This window comes from Pelodiscus sinensis, chromosome 2 (genome assembly GCF_052426305.1).
Source record: "Pelodiscus sinensis isolate ZL-2025 chromosome 2, ASM5242630v1, whole genome shotgun sequence".
Classification (NCBI taxonomy): Eukaryota; Metazoa; Chordata; order Testudines; family Trionychidae; genus Pelodiscus; species Pelodiscus sinensis.
The window spans coordinates 145,242,466-145,264,097 of NC_143053.1; the positions used below are offsets into that span (position 1 = coordinate 145,242,466).

A 21,632-nucleotide genomic window follows, 5' to 3' on the forward strand; every position below is an offset into this window, starting at 1 on the left:
GAGTCAGATATATGTTTAATAGTTCACTGAAAGGTGGCATGTGAGATCATTACTGAGGGCCAGTAGCCCACTTGTCATCATATTCATTGCAAAGAGCCACACCTCCTTTCTGAAAGGAACATTTAGAAGGTAGCAGACACTCTTATCCCTGTCTCACCATTTAGGTATGATGCTATGTATGCCTATTTACATACCGCTAAATGAGGATTGTGAAGCCTATAAGGGCATGTCTACACAAGGAAACGATTTTGAAATAACTAAAACCGATTTCATAACTCCCAAAATAACAACATCGAAATAGCATGACCACACTACAGGGAAGCCTCAAAATTAGTCCAAGAGAGGCTCCTTTATTGTGGACATGCTACTTTAACTTAGAGCGCCAGGAAGCATTAGGGAGTAATTACTTCAACATAAAATAACTGTTTCAAAGTAAGTGTTATGCCCTGAGGAAAGCAGGGGTATGGATTTTGAAATAACCAGCCCGTTATTTTGAAATCATGGGCTTGGTAGCATGGACGTTCCACTTATTATTTTTAAATAAGGGGCGTTAGTTTGAAAGAATGCCCTAGTATAGACCAGGACTAAGAAAGGAAATCTACAAGACGAAACAAACCAACAAGATTGTTCTGTTTCTGAATAAAGACAAAGAATCAGACTGGTATACCTTCAGATCAAAGAAACACACATACCCTTTGCCTGGGAGGCAAGCTGGCAGCATGTGTCTTTCATGAAAGGAGGACCAAGGCCAGCATGGCCATGAAATGCTACAAGGACTTTGGGTGAGCAATATTCTATAATGTTCTACAAGACAAGAATATCTTAGTCTAGGTTCTAGAATGCATGTTATGACTTCATTTTTTATATAACCTTTTGTTTCCAATACTTTTACCTGACTCTCCATTCATCATATATATAGTAGCCCAGTGTCTGAGAGTCTGTAACGCTGAAATGCTGGCTGTTTCCTGTGGGCGGTGCTGTTGCCTGAAATGCTGGCTGTTCCCTGTGGGCAGCCCATGCTGCATGGGGAGCGTGGGGACCAAATGGCTGCTTGCTCCTCTCTGGCAGCCTGGCTGAGTGGCATAGAAGCCAGCCAAGCGCAATGTCGGGAAGGGAAGGGGGGTGGGGCAGTGATGTGCGGCATGACAGCGGCTCCAGGTCCCGCCCCCGATCATGAACCGGAGGCTCAGGAGAGAAGTCTGACATGGAGAAGAGACCTGAAAATCCCGTCTTATGACGGGCTAATTGGCTAGTCATATATATAGTAGCCCAATGTCTGAGAGTCTGCAACGCTGAAATGCTGGCTGTTCCCTCTGGGCAGTGTTGTTGCCTGAAATGCTGGCTGTTCCCTCTGGGTGGCCCGTGCTTCATGGGGAGTGCGGGGCCCAAACGGTCGCTTGTGTCACTTACTCCTCCACGGTGGCCTGGCTGAGCGGTGCAGAAGTCAGCCGAGCGTCACGGTGGGAGGTGAAGGGGGGGCGGGGCGGTGACATAAATGGCCAGGGGGCGGGGCCTGGCCGTGTACGTCACAGCCCCGCCACTCTTCGCCTCCCGCCGTGACACTCGGCTGACTTCTGCGCTGCTCAGCCAGGCCGCCACGGGGGAGCAAGCGGCTGTTTGGGCTCCCTCATGGCGGCCCGGCTGAGTGGCGCAGAAGTCAGCTGAGCGCCATGACAGGAGGCGACGGGGGGGCGGGGCGGTGACATGCGGCGTGACAGCGGCTCCAGGCCCCGTCTCCTGGCTGTGAATGTCACCGCCCCCCTTCGCTTCCTGCTATGGCACTTGGCTGACTTCTGTGCCACTCAGCCAGGCCGCCACATGTGAGCTAGTGGAGCAAGCGACTGTTTGGGCTCCGGGCTCCCCTTGCAGCACGGGGAGTGCGGCGCCCAAACAGCCGTTTGGGCTCCACGGTCCCCCAAGTGAGAGGCAGGAGGGGGAGAAGAGCTGAGGGGGGGGAGGCAGTAGGAGGAGGAGGAGAGAGAGAGCAAGAGACCAGAGGCTCAGGAAAGAAGACTGACGTGGAGGAGAGACCTGAAAATCCCATCTTATGACGGGCTAATTGGCTTTTTGTTAAATAAATGTATATTTTATTTCAGTGTGAACAAATCTAAGTGCTGTGAATTAAGCAGAGTGGTAATTTGAGGTGCAATTGGTAGGTACTTTTGGAACCTGCAAATCTAGGCATGTCCAGAGCCTGGGTAATCCAGGAAGAGGTCAGAGGGCTTGAGGGCTAAGGTGTGCCAATCGCCAAACTCTAAAATAACATTAGGGTCTGTGAGGCCTGGAGGGGAGTGCATGCATTATAATTAGCCAGTGCCGTTAAGGAGATGACCTATGGCAAGTATGGGCAGATGACAGTAAGCCCTGAGTACTCCCAGGAAGGATCAAAACTAACTTGGGCTAGATTCTAATCTCAGTTACATCTACATATATCCTTAGTAGGGGATCTTTATTGGCTTTAGTAGAGTTACGCTGAATTTATAGTCATACATATTTGGCTCCTTGCTTTATCACATGGTTACCAGCAGGGTACAAAGAGATATTTGATTTGTATTAACCCTTCATCACTAACATATCCCCCAAAAGTGGGAAAACCAGTAGTACACAAGAACAATAAGAACGGCCATGCTGGGTCAGATCCAAGGTTCATCTAGTCTAGTATCCTGTCTTCCAACAGTGGCCAATGCCAGATGCCTCAGAGGGAGTAATCAGAACAGGTAATCATCAAGTAATCCTTCTCCCATCACCCAATCCCAGCCTCTGACAAGCCATTAATAGCCACTGATGGACCTAAGCTCCATGAATTTGTCTTGTTCTTGTTTTAACCCTGTTAAAGTCCTGATCTTTACAATATCCTCTGGCAAGGAGTTCCACAGGTTGACTATACACAGAGTGAAGAAAAACTTCCTTTTGCTTGTTTTAAACCTGCTGTCTATTAATTTCATTTGGTGACTCCTAGTTCTTACATTATGGGAACAAGTCAATAACTTTTTCTTATTCACTTTTTCCACACCAGTTATGATTTTATAAACCTCTATCATATCCCCCTTTAGTGTCCTCTTTTCCAAGCAGAAAAGTCTCAGTCTTTTTAATCTGTCTTCCTATGGGACCCATGCCAAACCCCTAATCATTTTTATGCCATTTTCTGAACCTTTTCCAATGCCACTATACCTTTTTGAGATGAGGTGATCACATCAGTACACAGTATTCAAGATGTGGACATACCATGGTTTTATATAAAGGCAATAAGATATTCTCTATCTTATTCTCTATCCCCTTTTTAAGGGATAGGTATGATAATCAATACTATCTATGTTTGTATTGGCCATTCCCCTTTGTCCTTTCTCTGAATCTGTCCCCTGCTTCTCTCTCTTTATTCAGTAGGGATCATCACACATTTGGGTTTTTTCCCCTCTCTCCCGTGCCAATCTAGACGCTCTTTTCCGCAACTGCCTTTAACGGAAAAACTTTTCCGTTAAAAGCATTTGCAGAAAATCATGCCAGTCTAGACGTAGCCTACTTGTCTAGGATATCTCTAGAGTATATCACATCACCCAAAAGCATGCTGCTTCCGTGGCTTGAGGAGCAAAAGGCTGACTACGTTATCTGTCATGTACAGATGCTACAAATGAAAAGTACTTGGAAATTGCTGTTGTGGTCTTTTAAGAAGAAAACTTCTTTAGCGTTTTTTTCCAGTGATAAAATCTTCTGAGAAACTATAGAAGTAAACCGTTACAAATGAGCTTTAAACATTTCCACAGGTTGCCGGTTTAATGGACAAAGCCTGTTCTCTGTAAATGTATGTTGTACTGCCAAGAGGACTTCAAAATAAAACAAAAATCTAACAGTAGTAGATTTTGGAATGTTAGTTTGAGGCAAACTTGGCCAGACAGCTTCTAAACAGGGGTGATACCAATAAAAATATCTCAGTTTGTAAAAGTCTTTATGTTTCCTTTTCACTCTGGAAACTGGAGTTGGTCCCCTGAGAATCTATATCATGTCAGAGACATTTGCTGAACATAAAGAACTACAGACATCTTTCTGACTCACTTCCAAATAATGAGGCATCTCTGTTTAAAATGTGGCCTTGATTAATGGTAGAAATAAAGAAAAAGAAAACAAAATTTCAAGCACTTTTATAAAATCATATTATAAAGTAACATTACACTCCTGCTACTTGCTGTTACGGCACTGCCAAGAGTTAGAAGCTAGAGCTTAGCTGAACCCATAATTCTAGAGTGAAAGCAAAAAATATTTTTTATTTTTTATTTTTTTTACTTACGAAACTCTGACAGCTTCATTTCTACCAGGGGAATAACACAAGCCGAGTTTACAAAATCCTTCCCATAAACAGGATAGAAAGGAGAACCAGAGTCATGGAAGAGAATGATACACGTCTTTCTGAACGATTGGTCAAATCCAGGACAGATCAATAATGAAAGTCTTTATTAGATGATGACTGTTTTGTGACCTATGTGAACTGAAGTGGTAGTTAGGGATGTGAAGGACTAGTCAATTAGTCAACTAATCACTTTTCCCCCTCCTTGCTGCCTCCATCAGAAAGAAGCAGCAAGTGGGGGGAAGAAGAGAGAGTAAGAGAGGGTACTTCAAAGCAGCAGCACCACTTGGAGCCTGGGCCAGACCCTGGGCTCCATGCGGTGCTGCTATTTTGAAACACCACATGCAGCCTGGGGCCAGCTGGGGTGTCCCAAGGCTGCACGCAGCATTTCAAAGCAGCAGTGCAGCATGGAACCAAGGATCAGCTGGGGACTCCCCTGCTGACCCCAGACTCCACGCAGCGCTGCTGCTTTGAAACACTGCAAGGAGCCTGCCACCAGGCTCGTCGCAGCCAGTTGACCCCAGGCTCCACATGGCACTTTTGTCTTTATAGTGTAGCAACACCTTCAAAGGTGGAGGCAGCCTATCGACAAAAAAAATAGTCGATACAAAACGCAACAACTATTCAATTAGTCGATATTTAACAACCCTAGTGGTAGTCCCTATAAAATTCCTAGAGGATGACTAACTATAGCATACAAATTTGCTGGCTACCTCTTCCCGCACTTGGAACATCAGGTCATATAACCTGATGTGAAGAGCAATTACCAAAGATGCTGTCAAACCTGCCAGAGTCTGGCAGAAGTAAAATACGTGGGTAGCAGAGAAGGTAGGGCACAGCCACCCTGATCTTTACAGGGCCCTGTGTGTATCCCCTCTCCCTTCCTGCAACTATTCTCAAACATGCTTTTCACCAGCAATAATTTCAATGCCCTTCACACACTATACCCAGCCTCCACCTAGGGGCAGAGCAGTTTAAAAAGATCCCCACTGGGACCCCAGAGCCAGGCATCAGTAACCAAAGTATCTAGGAGTACTAATCTGTGGCACTTACACTACACTAAAATACCAGTTTTCAGCAAACCAATAAGGATTCTATGCCCTCTTTATGTAAGCAAAGAACTAGTTAAAGCTCTGTCCTATGAATTAATGCTTTGAGCAAGTTCTGTTGGAACTTAGCTATATTTGTACCTTCAAAACTGCACCATTGGCTAGATTCAATATGAGCGTGAACATCTGTCACTTGCAGATTTAAGAAAGGAGAAAACTAACTTGAGTAATTTATGATGGCTTGTATTAATTGTTTAAAAACACACTTTTGCTCAACACTGAAAACCAGCTCCATGCATAATTCTAGTGCTAATCCTTTCAGCATTCATTGTTATAAAAGCAATTGAAATATACATATTGAAATTGTTTTGTTACCTGTTGGGATGTCTGTTAATCAAAAGCAGATACTACAAATGTCCGTTCGATTATTTTAATGACAAACAAAACATCACCAATTTAAAAAGTCTCATTTTTACATTAATTCTGGGTAAATATTGGTGACAGATTATGAATTTTCCTAGTGATATTTTTATATTTACAATATAATATATTTTATCAGCATACCTGTATTTATTGTTGTCCTACTCCTTTTAGTATTGATTAAATCAAATATGTTTTAGTTAGCTATATATGCATCAATATTCTTCCTTTCTATGCCCTTTCACAAAACTAGTCAATCTTATAACCTGGCCTCCAACCCTTGTAGAGACGTAACATTCTGTAGTGACTTGTCGATTTAGAGAGTTCCACATTTACTTTTTGGCTTTTTTTTTTTTTTGCTTCCTGCATTCCTGTCGTGCTTGATTGTGTCTTCTCAAGACTTCTGTGAGTGAGCTCTTCAAAACGGTACTTCTGAAGGTGACCTATATATCATCTTATGTCATTATTAAATCTTGCCTTGCTCCTACAGACCCTAAACCAGCAAAACACTTAACCATTTGCTTAACTCTAACTCTGACTTGTCCCCTTAAAGTCAGAAGAAGTATTAATTCTCAAAGTTAAAGGGATACTTTGCTTGACTGGTGCCATAAAGATGTTACTGAAGCATCTCCTGCACACTTTGTACTGAGACACTGTGGTTAGCACCTAGTTTTATAAATTTTCTTCTCTGCACTTAAGCTCAATCTTCCATGCCCCCGGCTTTAAAACATCTTTATCCAGGGGCTACTTCCTGGTAGGTGCAGATTCCTGTGCTTTTATCCAGTATCCAGGTGCTACAAAGAAAGAGAAATATAGTGTATTATATGTTTTTGGTAGTGCCCACCACAGGCTTCACTAACAGTCAGAGCAATATTTTAAACAAAATGGACCACATTCATCATTTATGCAAACAGGCACAAAATTCCTGACTTCAGTGTTACTGCACCTGATTCCATTAGTGGTCAACTTGATCCTACGACTCGATATCAAGAGGAAGGAGAAAAGACCCTGTAACTGTACTTGACTATGGCATGATTTCTGCTTGTAAGCTTTCAGAGTTGTTTCCCTTTTCTATCAAGCCCCTCGCTTTCTCCCCAGTTCTCTCCTCTGGATAAATGCCATAAATATTTCTAATTTTGAATCCTAACATGAAAAGTCAAAATAACATATAAATCAGCCCCCAATGAATTACATTCTTTGCTAAACACCAACCCCCTATCCTCTCTCTGGGTGTGTCTAGACTACAAGTTTGGTTTTTTTTTAAGTGGCCTTTTTTTCAAAAAAAACTGTGCCTGCCTCTAGACTACCGCTGCATTCTGTCGACAGTAAATCAAAAGATTTACTTCATTCTACGGCTATGTCCAGACTTCACGCCTCTTTCGAAAAAGAGCATCTAGACAACAAGATTTTTCAAAAAAGTGATTCGCATTTTCGAAAGACTAAACGCTCACTTTCGAAAAATCCGTTTTCATGCAATAGCGACTTTTTTCGAAAGATGACTTTTGAAAAAAGGTGTTATTCCTTGTAAAATGAGGTTTACCGCCATTGACAAAACCACCGCATCCTTTCGATTTACTGTCGACAGAACGCAGCGGTAGTCTAGACGCAGGTACAGTTTTTTCGAAAAAAAGCCCTGCAGTCTAGGCACACCCTTCAAGGAAAAACGCCTTTTTTCGAAAGTCATCTTTAAAAAAAGGCACTCTTGCATGAAAACAGGGCTTTTTCAAAAGAGAGTGCCTAGACTCTCTTTCGAAAAAGCGAGCTGCTTTTTCAAAAAATCTTCTTGTTGTTTACTTTCAAAAAAGATACTTTCAAAAAAGGCGTGTCGACTAGACATCGCCTCTATGAATAGATGTCCTGCTTGTCCCTTGAAATCCAAGTGAGTTAAATTCTTCACCAACAAGATCTCATTACTTACCCCGAGGAGGAAAGCCTATCCTTCTGAATTACAAAACAAGTTACACAAACTTCCTAAAGATCCCTCCACACACACTATTTTCTCCAATCTTTGCCATCGCTAAGGGGGGGGAGTCTCTCTTTCCCTTCTTCCTCTCTAACAAAATTCTATTTAACACTCTGGTCTCTTAAAAGCTTTAGTTTACTGTGAGAGAGAGGCTACGTCTAGACTGCACTGTGCCCAAGGAACACGTCTGCTTTTTCAGAAAAATTTATAAAAAAACCGAACGCATTCTTTCGCCATTCCTGTAAACCTCGTTTTACGAGGAATAAAGGATGTGACTAAAGAGCACTTTTTTCCGAAATTCGGTGCCATGTAGATGCGCCAAATTTTGGAAAAGCTTCTTTCAACAGTAAAAGTTATGAAATTTACGTATTGCAAATTGCATTTATTTTTCCAACTTACCCTTGCATTTTAGTCCTAGCCAAAGAAAGAGAGAGGGCGGGGGGGGGGGGGGGAGAACAGTTACTGCTAATTGGTTACCACAATTAAACTGAACTTCACAATCTTTCCTTTTCACCATAATCATAGTGAATGTTCAACCTTTCATTTACATCTTTTTTAGTCGATCTTCAATTATTCTTCGGGTATCTAAGTCCCTTGACTCCACTTCTATTAGAGAAGGGCCTTCTTTCCTTCTCTCACTCACCTTTACTTTAGTTTCAATGTCTGCCATTATTTTTTCACCAGCTCTTCAACAGTTGCTCCCAGAGACTTTTTCTGCATGATAGAGCTTTGGATCTATATCCGGAGTGTGGTTTTCCCTTCCTTAGAGACTCTCACTGTGAAAATCTAATGCTAGAGGCTGCAAGGAAATTGCTGCTTTAATTTTACTCAATTCCCTTCTCTTTTTAAATGTTAGAGCAGAAGATCTAGGAGATACTGAAGATTGTGGAGTTGGAGTAAAGACTCGGAGTGCTCTCTAGCCTTTTTTCACAATAAACTCTTTTTTGGTAATGGCAAAAGTTCATAATGAAATGCCTGGATCAGTTACCAGCCCACAGTGGGGTAAATCTACTTTCATCTCTTTCACAGACATGAATTTTAACAAGTAATTCATCCAGGTTTGTAAAAAGAGAATAAGATTTCCTTCCTCAACTTTTTCAGATGCTTCTTTAACTCTCATGGAACTTTCTCTCTCTTTTGGGTCCAGCAAATTTACACAATGAAGAAGCAGTTTTCTCTTTTCTCTGTTATTTCTCCCAACGCAACATCCAGCCTAGAAATTCAATCCTCATTTCCTCTTTGATTGCAGAAATCTGGGAGAATAAATCAGCCCTCGGTTCTGGGAATTCATTTGGCAAATCTAATCTTTGATATCTGCTTTAGTAGTTAAATGACTTTATTTAGCCTTATATCCTTTGCCTGTTAGGGGAGCCAGGCCTTCTGATACTTAGATTTTGGGGTGCTACAGTGAAGTTAGAGTGTTAATAGAGACAAATTATTCTATTGCCCCCTCAGAGCATCTTCTTATTTGGGCCTCCATAGGTTGGTCCTATGTTCTGAATTTTAAAGGTAAAGGTGTAAGTTAATGTATGTTTCTCTGTGGTGTGGTGTGGTGAGCTAGGTTCCAGGACGCAATGTTTTCACAGAGAGATGACATAACTGAAGCACATAAAAATCTTTCTTTCAACAATAAACATTATTATGAATCAGGTTGGCTGTCAAAAACATAATATACACATCAACTTTTCCAAAGGTTCTTGTAGTGAATGTCACATATATTTGCCAGAAGCCGTAACCTTAGCAGGAAGTATTGCACAGGGTGGCTGAGGACACAATCAGTCAGCAATTGAGTTTATATTTCCAAAAACCCATTAAACAGCAACAGGTGGAACAACCTGCCTTGCCTCCCCAAATCTGTTTTGTGTTGCATTCAATTAGCCATATAATCAATAATTGATTCCCTTCCCTACATTTGTGAATCTACAGCTTGGAACAGCTCTCCACCTGAAATCTGCCATAAAATCTCTGGCATTTTCAGACTGTAGTCATAGAAGAATGAGAGAGCTGCTATAACATCATAAACACCCCCAAATGAGTAAGGCCAGTTAACCTTGAATTGAAGTGAAGTAACTGTTAGTCTTCCAAAAGTTTCTGTAACCATGAATTCAGTGTACTGAAAACAGAGTCTCTGTGGGGCCTGGAGACATTGACTCTCGGGCTATATCTACACAGCCATTATTTTTCAGCAGAAGATATGCAAATCATGCTCTCATTTGCATATCTTCTGCGGATCCTTTTTGTGCAAGAGGTTTTGCCACTAAAAAGCCCCATGAAGACGGGGCCATTTGTCAGAAAAAAGACCTTTTTTGCAAAATCCTGTAAACCTAATTTTTTGAGGAATAAGGGATCTTGCGAAAAAGGGTTTTTTTCCAACAAATGACCCCGTCTACACGGGGCTTTTTAGCGGCAAAACCTCTTCTGCAAAAAGGAGAGCACGATTTGCTTATCTTCTCCTGAGGGAGAAAAAAAAGGTAGTGTAGACATAGATGCAATGTCCAAATGATCCACTCTTCTTTCCATCCAGAATGTAATAGGTAGGTCTCAGCATTGATGTCCATGTACTGCAAAAATGCAGCATATGTCCAGTAGCCATGACTCCACTAACTAGCCTACTTGGTGACCATAACAGGCAAGAAATTAGTCTGATTCTAAGGATAGACAAGGAACAAGCCCAGCTATCTCATTCTGTGATTGAGATCTACTTCATATGTAAAATATTCCCCATTGTAATATGCAATACATAATCAATTTTTAAAGTTTTGAATTAAACAAACACATATTAATGTGTTAGAAACTCATAAATACTCTCCCTATGCAAAAATCTTACAAATTCTCTGTCTTTTTACTTTGAAATCTCCACTAAGATCAGAAAGTGACAGAAATGCAGGAATCTTTAAACAAACACATTATTAACTATCGTGTTTGCACAGTCTGTGCTTTACCCTGATTTAAGAATAATTGGATGAAGTAGATCTGACAACATATGAATAACACTTACACTGAGAAATGCCAGGAGATCTTGTATTACTAACACTGCTCTCAAAGGAAGAATGGAAATTGTGTATGGTTTCCTGTAAAATCTGTCTCTCTCGTCCCTGTAAAAGAAATCGATTTAAACAAAAAAAAAAGGCATTCTTAAATTTCTCATTCAATAATGCATTTTCTAAGGGTTAAAAACAAATATGAAAATGTGTGTGTCTATCCTGGAAATCATATTGAAAGTGTAATGAGTTTAACATAACAAAAATTATGCCCTGCAAACATAGAGCCTGGTACTCCCCCCTGCTCTTCAGTCTTTTAAATGTATTAAGAGTCTAACAGCTCTTAATACATTTAAAAGGCAGAGTCGCAGCAGGGTTAGCTCCTGGATCTGGGAGCTAACCCCTCTACAGCTCTGCAATTCTCCTCCAGCCTTATCAACTAGTCAATGAAAATTCCACTGACTAATCAATTAGCTGATTAAACTCCATTTAACATCCCTACCTAACAGCTCAGATTTTTTAAAAAATGGCATTTATTCCTCTGATTCTAACAGGTACAATAAATGTCTCTTATGCATAGTGAAGGACATTCAGAGAAAGCTGGAGGTTTGTAACTGCTTTTCAAAAAGGGCTAAAACTGACAGATTTTCTCCAGAATTTGCTCTTCCTAAGAAGTTGTAGAAATATATGAACTGGAAAGATCATTCCAAAACTTTATAGATTTACTTGTGAATTCTCAGAAAATCCATTCTGTATCCAAAAAAAAAAAGTGTGTAACTTTAGACAGGACATGCTATATTCTTAACATATAACAATGATGCTATGTCCTCACTTTAAGGGCAAGACACAATTCAGCCTGAAATACAGAGCCTAGTGAGAGCTGATGTAAGACCTGCACAAAGAAAATAATGTACAGTATGTAACAACAAATTTTATTATCATGAAAAACCAACAAACTAGGCTACATATTGTGGAAAACCATCTACTGGCACAGTAAGTATTTACATAAGGTGTATACAGCCAATGAACACTCTTATAAAAGAACTACAAATGGTGCTTTCATAATGAGTGAGACATGATTAAACATCTTGTGTCCTATATGCCTAAACCGGTATAAAAGATCCAAGACAGAATAGAAATTGGATCTGAAAGACTTGAGAAAAGCCATAAGAGTTAGCTGCAGAGATGCACCAGCTTTCTGTGACTAAAGAAATCCATTGCAAAGTATTCTCATTTCTCTGCCTTTCTCCTTATTTCCATCTAACTGTAAATATCAAATGAGAAGACAACGAAACTGATTCCTGAGAAAAATGATAGGTGAAAGACCAAAGAGCTAATAGGCAGAGCTTTAGTCTACATAAGGATAAATCATATCTTTTTCTTAACATCATAAATGTTGAAAGCCAAAGATCTATAATATGATTAATACTTAAGTCACCACTAGTTACTTTTTATTAGTATAAATTAATGATTACAAATACTGAATAACTGTCTAGTTACTGAACATGGAAGAAATTAATGGAGGCGGCCCAAAGAAAGATAGTATTGTTTATCTCCAATAATTTGCATTAAATATCTTGTTTATAAAACTGTATTGTTTTCAGCATCTATTGTTTGGATCTGAAATAAAAGGAAATCTGAAAAACTAGTTTATCATTTTCCTTATTTCAAACCATACCTTTCCTGCATTCAATTCAGAAATAGCTGCCAGAATTTGCTGCCTAGATCCATCAGTCTTAATACCCAGCTCTTTTAAATCACCATCAGTAAGTGTGAGGAAGGCCTCCATATCCACCTTTAAAAAAAAGATACATAAGTATACATTTACTGTTTAGATTGGTTCTTGCTCAAATATATCCATATATCTATATGGAGGCTGGAAACATCTAAGCTTCTCTATACAAGCTATTGATTTCCCTAGTCTGCTAGCACCTCTTATACTCTATGTTAAGTTGCCTGTACAAAAAAAAAAAAAAAAAAAAAAAAAGCAGCTAAAAGATGTGTCAAGGCAAAACTCATCCCTGTTAACACTGTTTAACAGTTTTCTTTTCCTCATTCTACTGACCATGATAATATTAATCTCTAGATAGGTCTGTGTAAATGAATCAGATAATTTAGTGGCCTGAATATAGGTCTGGTATCCAGGATCTCACAACTTTCATCTTGGCTTTGCCCTGCTACATTGGGTGCCATTGAGTAAATTGAATTAAACCTGCTTTTTAAGGGTAGGGCGTGCAGAACACATGACCTACCAGACTCACGGGGATATTATAGTTATTGTTAAAGCCTGTTCTACTCTTTGAAGCCACAGATCAAAGGGGGGAAAATATAGGGGGGTTTTCGTATTTAACAATTACATTTACAAATGTCTATTTTTCCTTCAGAGGTCTTTATGCATTTACCTTAAAACACTTCTCTTTTTACATTTTAGTTGCCTTCTTGCTTTTATCTATTTTGTGTCATAATTTCTTGAGGTGGCACCATTAATTAGTCACTGATTTATCAATTCTAGGCCATAAACCAAAGCCTGGTTTCACTGGTAGTTTTGCTCCCTTCCTATGGCAGGCCTTCCAATTAAGTATCGTACAACAGAAGGTACTGGGTTAGACCCCAGATTAGGGGAATGGTTTAGGACAAAACATCACATCAGATACCACATTGTGTCCTGTAGGAGATCATATCTGGTGACATCATCTCCTTATCTCTCTCAATCACTCTCTCACCTATCAATCTCATTTTTACAGTAAGATGCTACTACAACAGTGAGATGCTACTAACATTTAGACTATATGTTACCATCATGTAGTCTATACATACGTATTACAGAAAAACATATTTTAGGAATTTGTACTGTGTTTTAATTGGGACTACGTCTTGCATCCTTCAACACATAAAGACATGCGTCTTGGTAATCATGTATCAAACTGTCCAGGATTCAAAAAGAAAAACACTAAAGGTAACAAATACTTCCTAAAATGAACTAAAATAGAAAAACTAACCACAAAAGCAACACAACTTAAAAATCCATTATATCGGCCCCTCATAGGTCTCACTGGCAAAATTCTCATTTCCAGTCCTCTTTGTTGATGAAATGCTGGATTTCAAAATTATGCCATTTTTATATATCCAAAAGCTGCTAGTGGCCCATGATTAAATTTTGCCAATCCCAGTTTTTGAAGTAGGTAATTTTGGGGACAACTACACATTTTGGCTATGCCTACACTGCAGGGGTTTTTTTGGAAAAATTGTGAAGCGCAATTTGTATATCTATTTCCACTTTTTTTTCCGGGAGAGGTTTTTTCAACATTTGGCCCATCTATACGGGGCCAAATGTCAGAAAAACCTCCTCTTTCAGAACATCCCTTATTCCTCATAAAATGAGGAATACAGAAATGCTGAAAGAACATATCTGCTTTTTTGGAAACTGTTCCAATAAAGCAGAAGTGTTCTTTGCACACGGCAGAGTGCTTCCGGGATATTTTTGGTATCCTGGAAAAGCTCCGCAGTGTAGACATAGACTTTGAGACATTGGGGTACAAGGAAATAATTCTCTTGGAGGAGACTTAAGAAAAAGAGAAGCTCTTTAGCGTTGCTAAGGAGTATGGAATTGTCAGCAAAAGCTCCAGAGAAATGGAATACAGTTAACTGATGCATTCATAAGCATGTGAAAGAATGAGTGTTTTCCATTTTTCACATTGATATGACCTCCACATAAACAGCATATGCATATTTTATAATTAATACTCTTTCTTCTATGAATTTTTGAAGCACTGGTGCTGTTTTTCCTATTTATCGCTTCATTCTCAGATTTGCAGAGCACAGCTTTCGTTTTCATTAAATAATTGGATAAACCAAACACAATAATTTCCCTAGGAGAAAAAAACAGGTTTAAAAGACAGAAAATGACATTCCACAAACCCCAAATGCCACATAGTTCTCTCATACCTATCTGTTTTCTTTCTTTAACTCCAGACTCTCTCTGCAAAATATAATGCCCAAAAAATTTACTTACATTTTTGGGCACTGACCCTGAAAATACATTATTGCCTTTATGCACATGAATAGTCCCTTTCAGTGGGCCTATTCATGTGTGCAAACTTAAATGCATATGGAAGTGCAATTTGTAAATGAAATTTATAGAATTATGGCCTTGGAGAGAAATGTATGTACAGTATTTTTTTGCATTTCTCACAATAACTTATTTTTAGGGTGCACATAGCTGAACACCCACGGCTGACACAATAACATTTTGGTTGCAGTGGTGTTAGAGCTAAGTTGTTCCCAGGATATTGGAGAGAGAAGACAGGTGAGGTAATCTCTCTCTCTCTCTATAAAAAAGCTTTTCCTGTGGGATGACAGAGTGATGTCATCACATCACTCTGGTGTCCCACAGGCTCGGCCCTCCCATGGGTCTCTTGGCCCGAACACTGTTCGGGGATGGCACGACTTGCTCTAGGGCTGCTTGCTTATGCCACTGTTGTTCTTGGCACCCATGGGCTGCTGGGCCAGTAGGCCCAGGAGCAGTGGTAGGTGCAGGGCAAGGCGTCCCGCGTTCCTGGCCGCCCGCCACCCCATCCTCCGCTATGCCTCAAGTGGCTGCACCCTCAGCCCAGCGCCAAGCTGCTTCAGTGAGACCCAAGCCCAGCTTGAGACTGCCTTCCTCCTGCCCCCACCAGCCACACACAGGGCTGCAGCAGCGAGTGTCACTTCTGTAAGGCAGGCGAGGAGATGCCCAGCAGCACTGACCTGAACGGTCCGGGCCCCCTTTGCCTGGCACTGTAGCCTAGTCAAGTAAGAAGGTTGGAGCACTAGCCCTGGCTTTCTGCTGCCAGGGTCAGCTGGAGGAGAGAGAAAGCCCGAGCCTCGCTGTGCAGGGAAGAGACGCTCCCCCTCCCAGGCTGCGGGAACAGCAGTGCGCGAGTGTGCTATCTGGAGCCTTTCCCTGTGCTCCCATTGGCCAAATTCTCGCTAATGGGAGCAGTGGGAAGCCGAGCCTGGGATCGGCATGGGGCTCAAAGACAAGTAAGTACCTCCCACTCCCTCATGCCCAGACCCGACCCCCCATCCCCTCACTCAACCCCCCAGCCAGACACAACCTGTCACTCCAACCCACTCTTGCCCCCTTGCCCTGGCCAGACATCCTGCCCCCAGCCCATTCCAGCCCACTTCCTGCCAGACATCTTGCCCCTACCTTCCAGCCAGACCCTGCACTCTCTGCCCCTTCTGCACCCATCTCCTGCCCAGATTCTGCACTCCCATCCCTATCCCACTCACTGGCAGCCCTGTCCCATATACTGAACCCCTCATTTTTGGTCCCACTCCAGAGGCTGCGGGGGGCCCACAAAATCCACTAACCCTGGAATCGCAGAAGTGTTAATCTGGCCTGAAGCCTTGAACTTCAGGCTTCCCGCCCCACCCCACCCTGCCGAGGCTGAAGCACCAGGGAAGTGTGGTGTTTCAGTTGGAGGCCACATCACTGAGGGTTGGAAGGTTTAGGAAAGGCTTTTTTTTCCCTTCTCACTTCTGTGGTCCCCAACTGATTTTTCTGTGGATCAGAAAAAATGGTTCCCCACCCCAGCCATTAATAAAGATAATGCTGAAACTTTTTTGTGCTGGACATAATATTTTACTTTATTTAAAAATGAAGCCTGACAACAAGGCCCCAATTGGGGCCCAGCCCCTATCTGGCCACAGTGTCCTGTCCCCGGCCCTGATCCTGGGGCCAAGCACTATCCTCTCCACACTACTGGCTCCACCCACTTCGGTTGTAAACTGGATTCCAGCTTTGGCTTCATGAAACAGTGTAGAAAAGTACAGAAAGTAGTCCAATTAACACCATTGCGTGCACAGATATATAGGAAGAGAGAATTACTGTCAGGTACCAGCAGGGCAGGGAAAAAAAAAAAGTTGGACATTTAGTTTGTTCATCATTCCAGAAACCCACTTATATAACATTGCAAAACAAAATTGTCTTTATTTTATACATATACTGTAGGAGAAAACACATCTCACTCCCATGACCTGCTATGCAAAATTGTACGTGTTAGACATCTAGTCGTACCTTTAACTATGCTTTACATGCAATTATTTAATTATAGAAATTGGAAGTAAGCTCCAAGGCCTGGGTGATTAGGGTTTCTCTGTCTCTTTTAACTTAGGTTCCAATAACCTTTCTGGAAGTTCAGCTGTTTTTTGTACATTCCATGACAAACATGTTGAATTTTATGGCATTCAGGAAAAATGGCACATGCCACAGACTGGCAGAATTTAGGGAGATCTAACTGAGATAAAGGAAGCAGCTCACACACCTCAGATTTGCTGTTTCATTCGGTCTCCCTTATTATGCAGACTCATCATTGTATCTGTTAATGTTTGGTTCACATTTTTCTGATTATTGCTGCAACCAGATATATTAGCAAGAATCCATGTCTTTTTTTTTCCAATGAAAATTAAGATTTGAGATTACAATTCTGCAGTAGAGTAAATTGTACTGGAAACTGCACAGCTGTAATGAACTCAGAGCCCCAATTTCATTTGGATAATAAAATACAGGTTTCATACAGATAAAGATATGATACATGCTAAAAAATTGAAATAAAATACTGAAACACAAGTTTTTTTAAAAAACAACTTACCTCCTGTTCTTCAAAAATAGGCTGATATTTCTCAAGTGACAATTTTTTAAGGATACTAGTCAGCTCATCTTTAATAACAGAAAAGAAAAAACAACAACGTTTAAAACAATTCAATTCTGGTAACCTACGAGGAAAAAATTTAATTTTAGCTAATGACAATATACAGATAATTAAATCAAACATTCGAGAAACCAACTTATATAAAATTTCAAAACAAAACTGTCTTTATTTTATACATATACTGTAGGAGAAAACACATCGCATCCCCTAACCAACTATGCAACATTATATGTGTTAGACATCTAATTGTACTTTTAACTATGCTTTACATTCAATTATTTAATTATAGAAATTGGAAGTAAGCTCCAAGGCCTAGGTGATTAAGATTTCTCGGTCTCTCTCAACTTAGGTTCCAATAACCCTTCTGGAAGTTCAGCTATTTTTCCCTATCATTCATTTCCCTCATTGGCCAGTCATAGAACAGGGAGGGATGGTTCATTCAAAGCACAAAATACAGAATGCTCATACTGGCTGGAGGTGGCAGGGTGAAGGGGTACAAAAGAGACCTTTGTGGCCCTGCTTTTCTTTTTCCTCTCACCACATCCTGATCCAGGAAACCACTTTTATTTAATGCTATATTTATTCTTAAGTTCAACATACTGAAAACTATCCTTTAGAATGGTCTCTTTTTTATTAAGGTACTCCATCTATGCAATCTAATCAGTAAGTTAATGATGATTCACAACGCTAGTTTGTACACAGAGTGAGATTGGAGTATGATCTTAGACTGGGATATAATCTGTGATATAACCTTTAACTGTAAGGGAGAATATGATAGTGTATTGACTTGCATGCATATCTTGTAGGGCAGGAGAAATAAATGTAATCTTTCTGTTTCACTTTTACATTTCTCCAGCCATGTCTGAGGTTAGTTTAAATGATGTTTATTCCTTCACCTTTGGGAATTCTGGAGTGCACTCTGGTGACAATGACAGACTAGTCAACTTAGGTATGACCCATAACAACTTAACAAGAGGCTCTGAAATGTTATCAAGACATTCTACTAATATGAGAACTTCAAAGAGATGCTCTAGACCAGCACTCATTAACCCATTTGTTTGTAGTAACAGAAATCAAGGATAGATGCTAAGTGTATTTGTCTGTATTTATCTATTTTTGTCAGAAGTTTAACAACATAATCAGATCATTTTATAAATGCTAATGCCTTTTCATGGCTTAACTGCTTTATAATATGGATAAGGAACTGCTTTATAATATACATAAGGATGGTTCAGTTAATCTGGAAATCAAAAAATGTAAGATGCTGTGTGAAATTAATACCTCTATTGTCTTCAACTTAATTATCTCTATTCTAATTAAATACCAACTAACTGGCTCATGTGAATGTATGTGATGAGTTTACCTGTGTTTACACAGGAAAGAGAAGATTAGCCGCAAGGCAAGAAGGTCTATTCTTCCTGGGTAGGGGAGGGGCCCTGCTGTGACAAAAGGCTTGTCAACTTCCTAAGGATCTATAGATGAAAGCCCCGGGCCCGATCCTGCCATCTGCAGTCTGCATACATTTTGAACAGGGAAAATCTAATTCATAAGGTAGAGATCTTTCAAATACTGTTTTGGAATAACCTGGCAAATGCATAGAAAGACTTCAACCGACCCTATACCCGGACTGCCTATTGGACTATAACTTTTTAGATTGATTCTAGAAAGTTTTTATACATCTGTAGCCTCACAATCTCTGTTATGTAACTGACTTAAGGATTTCACTGACCCTAGGCTTATCAGGTAATCGACTATTCAACTACTCTTCTACAACCCTAATACTAGCCACTGTCAGAAGGATAGTAGGCAAGATGGAGCACTGCTCTGGCCTAGAATGATGGCTCTTATGTACTTGAATATTCACTACTGCTCACAAAAGATCTGGTCAGCTTCAGAAAACTGTGCATGTGTGTGTCTGATGGTCCACCATAAGCTTTAGCGCTATGGTTAAAGAACTTGCCTGGGATGTGGGAAATTCACATTAGAATCCCCACTCTGCAAAAGGCACTTCTGAACTTAGAGTTCCCTCCTCCTCCTAGATAAGTGACTTAACCACCAGGTTACAGGCTCTTCTGGGCTAGATAGCTCTCAAGCGCTCTTTCTGAAGTTGTTCCACTTTGTATAAAGACACAATTATTTACTGGGTCAGAGTCAGAGACTCAGTGATTCTACAGCATGATCAGTAAGGCACTCTCCTTTAAGGTCTCGGAAATATGATTCAAATCTTCTCTCTGCCTGATTCAGATGAGCTATTTGACTTCACATCTTCTGCCTCCCAGTCAAGTGAGCTACTGAATAAGCTCTAGAACAGAGGTAGGTAATAAGCGGTCCATGGACTGGACTTGGTTTGCAAGGCTTAGTCCTTGGCAGGCCACCAGACACTTTATTTACCTGAGCAGTCACAGGTTCAACTGCTCGCTCCTCCCACTGGCCATGGATTGCTGTTCTCAGCCAATGGGAGCTGTAGGAAGCGGCATGGGCAAGTCACCGTTTACTGCAGCTCCCTTTGGCCAGCAAAGGTGAACCAAAGCAAGCAGGAGTGATGGGCACTCAGGTAAATAAAGCATCTGGAGGCCATCAGGGGCTAACCTTGGTGAACCACATCCAGTCCATGAGCTCCTTATTACCCATCCCTGCTACAGAATATCCTCAAGCTTCCCTTAGCATCAAAGAACTTTCTTACTTTCCTTAGATCTTCTGTGCCTTATTTTATGTCTCAGTTTTAAAAGATGGCATAAGAAACAGCCTACCATATTATAGCCAAAAAGTCACGAAGAAAACAGAAAACATATTATAATAGCTTCAGAAAAATATAATTAATTATATCTTAGCTGGACCTGAGAAAAATAAATAAATCTCTCTCGTGGAGCTGCAAGTGAGATATACTCTAATGGTATAATTCCATTTATCAAGAATAAATTTCAAACCTCCAATAACTTGAATGCTTAAGGGCTTGTTCTTCTTAGGTAAACAGTAAGTATGTATTTTTGGAAAAATGAATCATTAGTCATTCCAAATGATTGACCCTTCCTTGAAATTCTTTTAGGGCACTTTGAAAATTAAAAACAGAGCTTCAGAGTCAAGATAAACATATTTCTGATTCTCATAAGATGCAGCTTTGTTACATAAAATGCTGTTTTCCATGCACTAATCTTATTCTGATCTGCTTTTAAATATTTGGGGCTAGACTCCTTGCTCAAGTTCTGATCTCTTTGCTGTGTCTGAGCTGTTTTGTACAATTTGTGTCCATCATAGCTTGCAACTGCTCCATTAGTCTAGGGCTGGGGCAGATTAAAAATACAGAAGCCGTAAGTGGCTTCCTTACAGCCTTTTCCTTTCTCCTGCATGACAAAGACCTTAGTACATGACAGAATCTGATTACTGAGTCTCAAATTATGGGTTTGGGTTTCCCTTGCAAGAGCCAAAGGAATTAAAACTTGGAGCCTTTGATAGTTAACAATCTTTGTCAAACACACTTTTGAAATTTTATCACAATCAGTTAAACATTTAAACTACATCAGCAAAGTTTTACAAACAGTCACCTCTCCTGATATTAGACTGGACATATTATCTTAGATGTTTCTGTAGACTTGTCTCGCCCCTGACCTATGCTTTCTTTCTGCCATTCTACAAAAAAATACAATTTAATTTGAGAAGCCAAGTAAAAATAGGCAATCAAATTGAAAATTGCAAAAATATAAATGATGGAATTGCACAATGAAAACAATATTACTGTAAAATCATTTTCTTTGGAGATCCTATTCCTTTAAATAATGACACTTGCAATCCTCTCACAAAAGTTTCTCTCTTTATTTTCTTCTCACACTTAACTTTCTTTTTATTGTCCCCATTAATACAAGAACACCAAAAAAGACTTGAAAGGGGGAACAAGCTGAGGGTAATGAATATAAATCAGAAGTTAGGAACTGTAGGACATTGACAAGAAAAGCAAAGAAACAAAAGGAGAAGAATTCTATGGCCAGCAGAATTAAGAAGAATGAGAAGCAGCTTGTAAAACAAAAAGAATCCCAATAATGGTCAATTGGTCAATTACAAGCTGGAAATGGTAGAATTATCAATAATAATGCAGAAAAGTCAAACATCTTCAGTAAATATTCATGTTCTGTGTTTGGGGAAAAATAGAAGACATGGTAATGATAACACTCTTTCCGTTACACTAATATC

The 21,632-nt window shown here is 40.3% G+C and overlaps 1 protein-coding gene across 2 annotated transcripts in view; it reads right to left on the minus strand.

The window, feature by feature from the left end:
* Positions 1-5,804: 5,804 nt before the first annotated feature.
* Positions 5,805-21,632, minus strand: part of ANKS6 (ankyrin repeat and sterile alpha motif domain containing 6) — a 48,285-nt gene continuing 32,457 nt past the window's right edge. For both annotated transcript variants that reach the window (XM_075921528.2, XM_075921527.2), the window contains exons 14-17: positions 17,388-17,455; positions 12,431-12,547; positions 10,770-10,866; positions 5,805-6,602 (exon numbers count right to left, since the gene is read on the minus strand). In XM_075921528.2, coding sequence (XP_075777643.2) covers positions 6,553-6,602; positions 10,770-10,866; positions 12,431-12,547; positions 17,388-17,455 — 332 coding nt within the window. In that variant the 3' untranslated portion in view covers positions 5,805-6,552. The remainder of the gene's footprint in view (positions 6,603-10,769; positions 10,867-12,430; positions 12,548-17,387; positions 17,456-21,632) is intronic.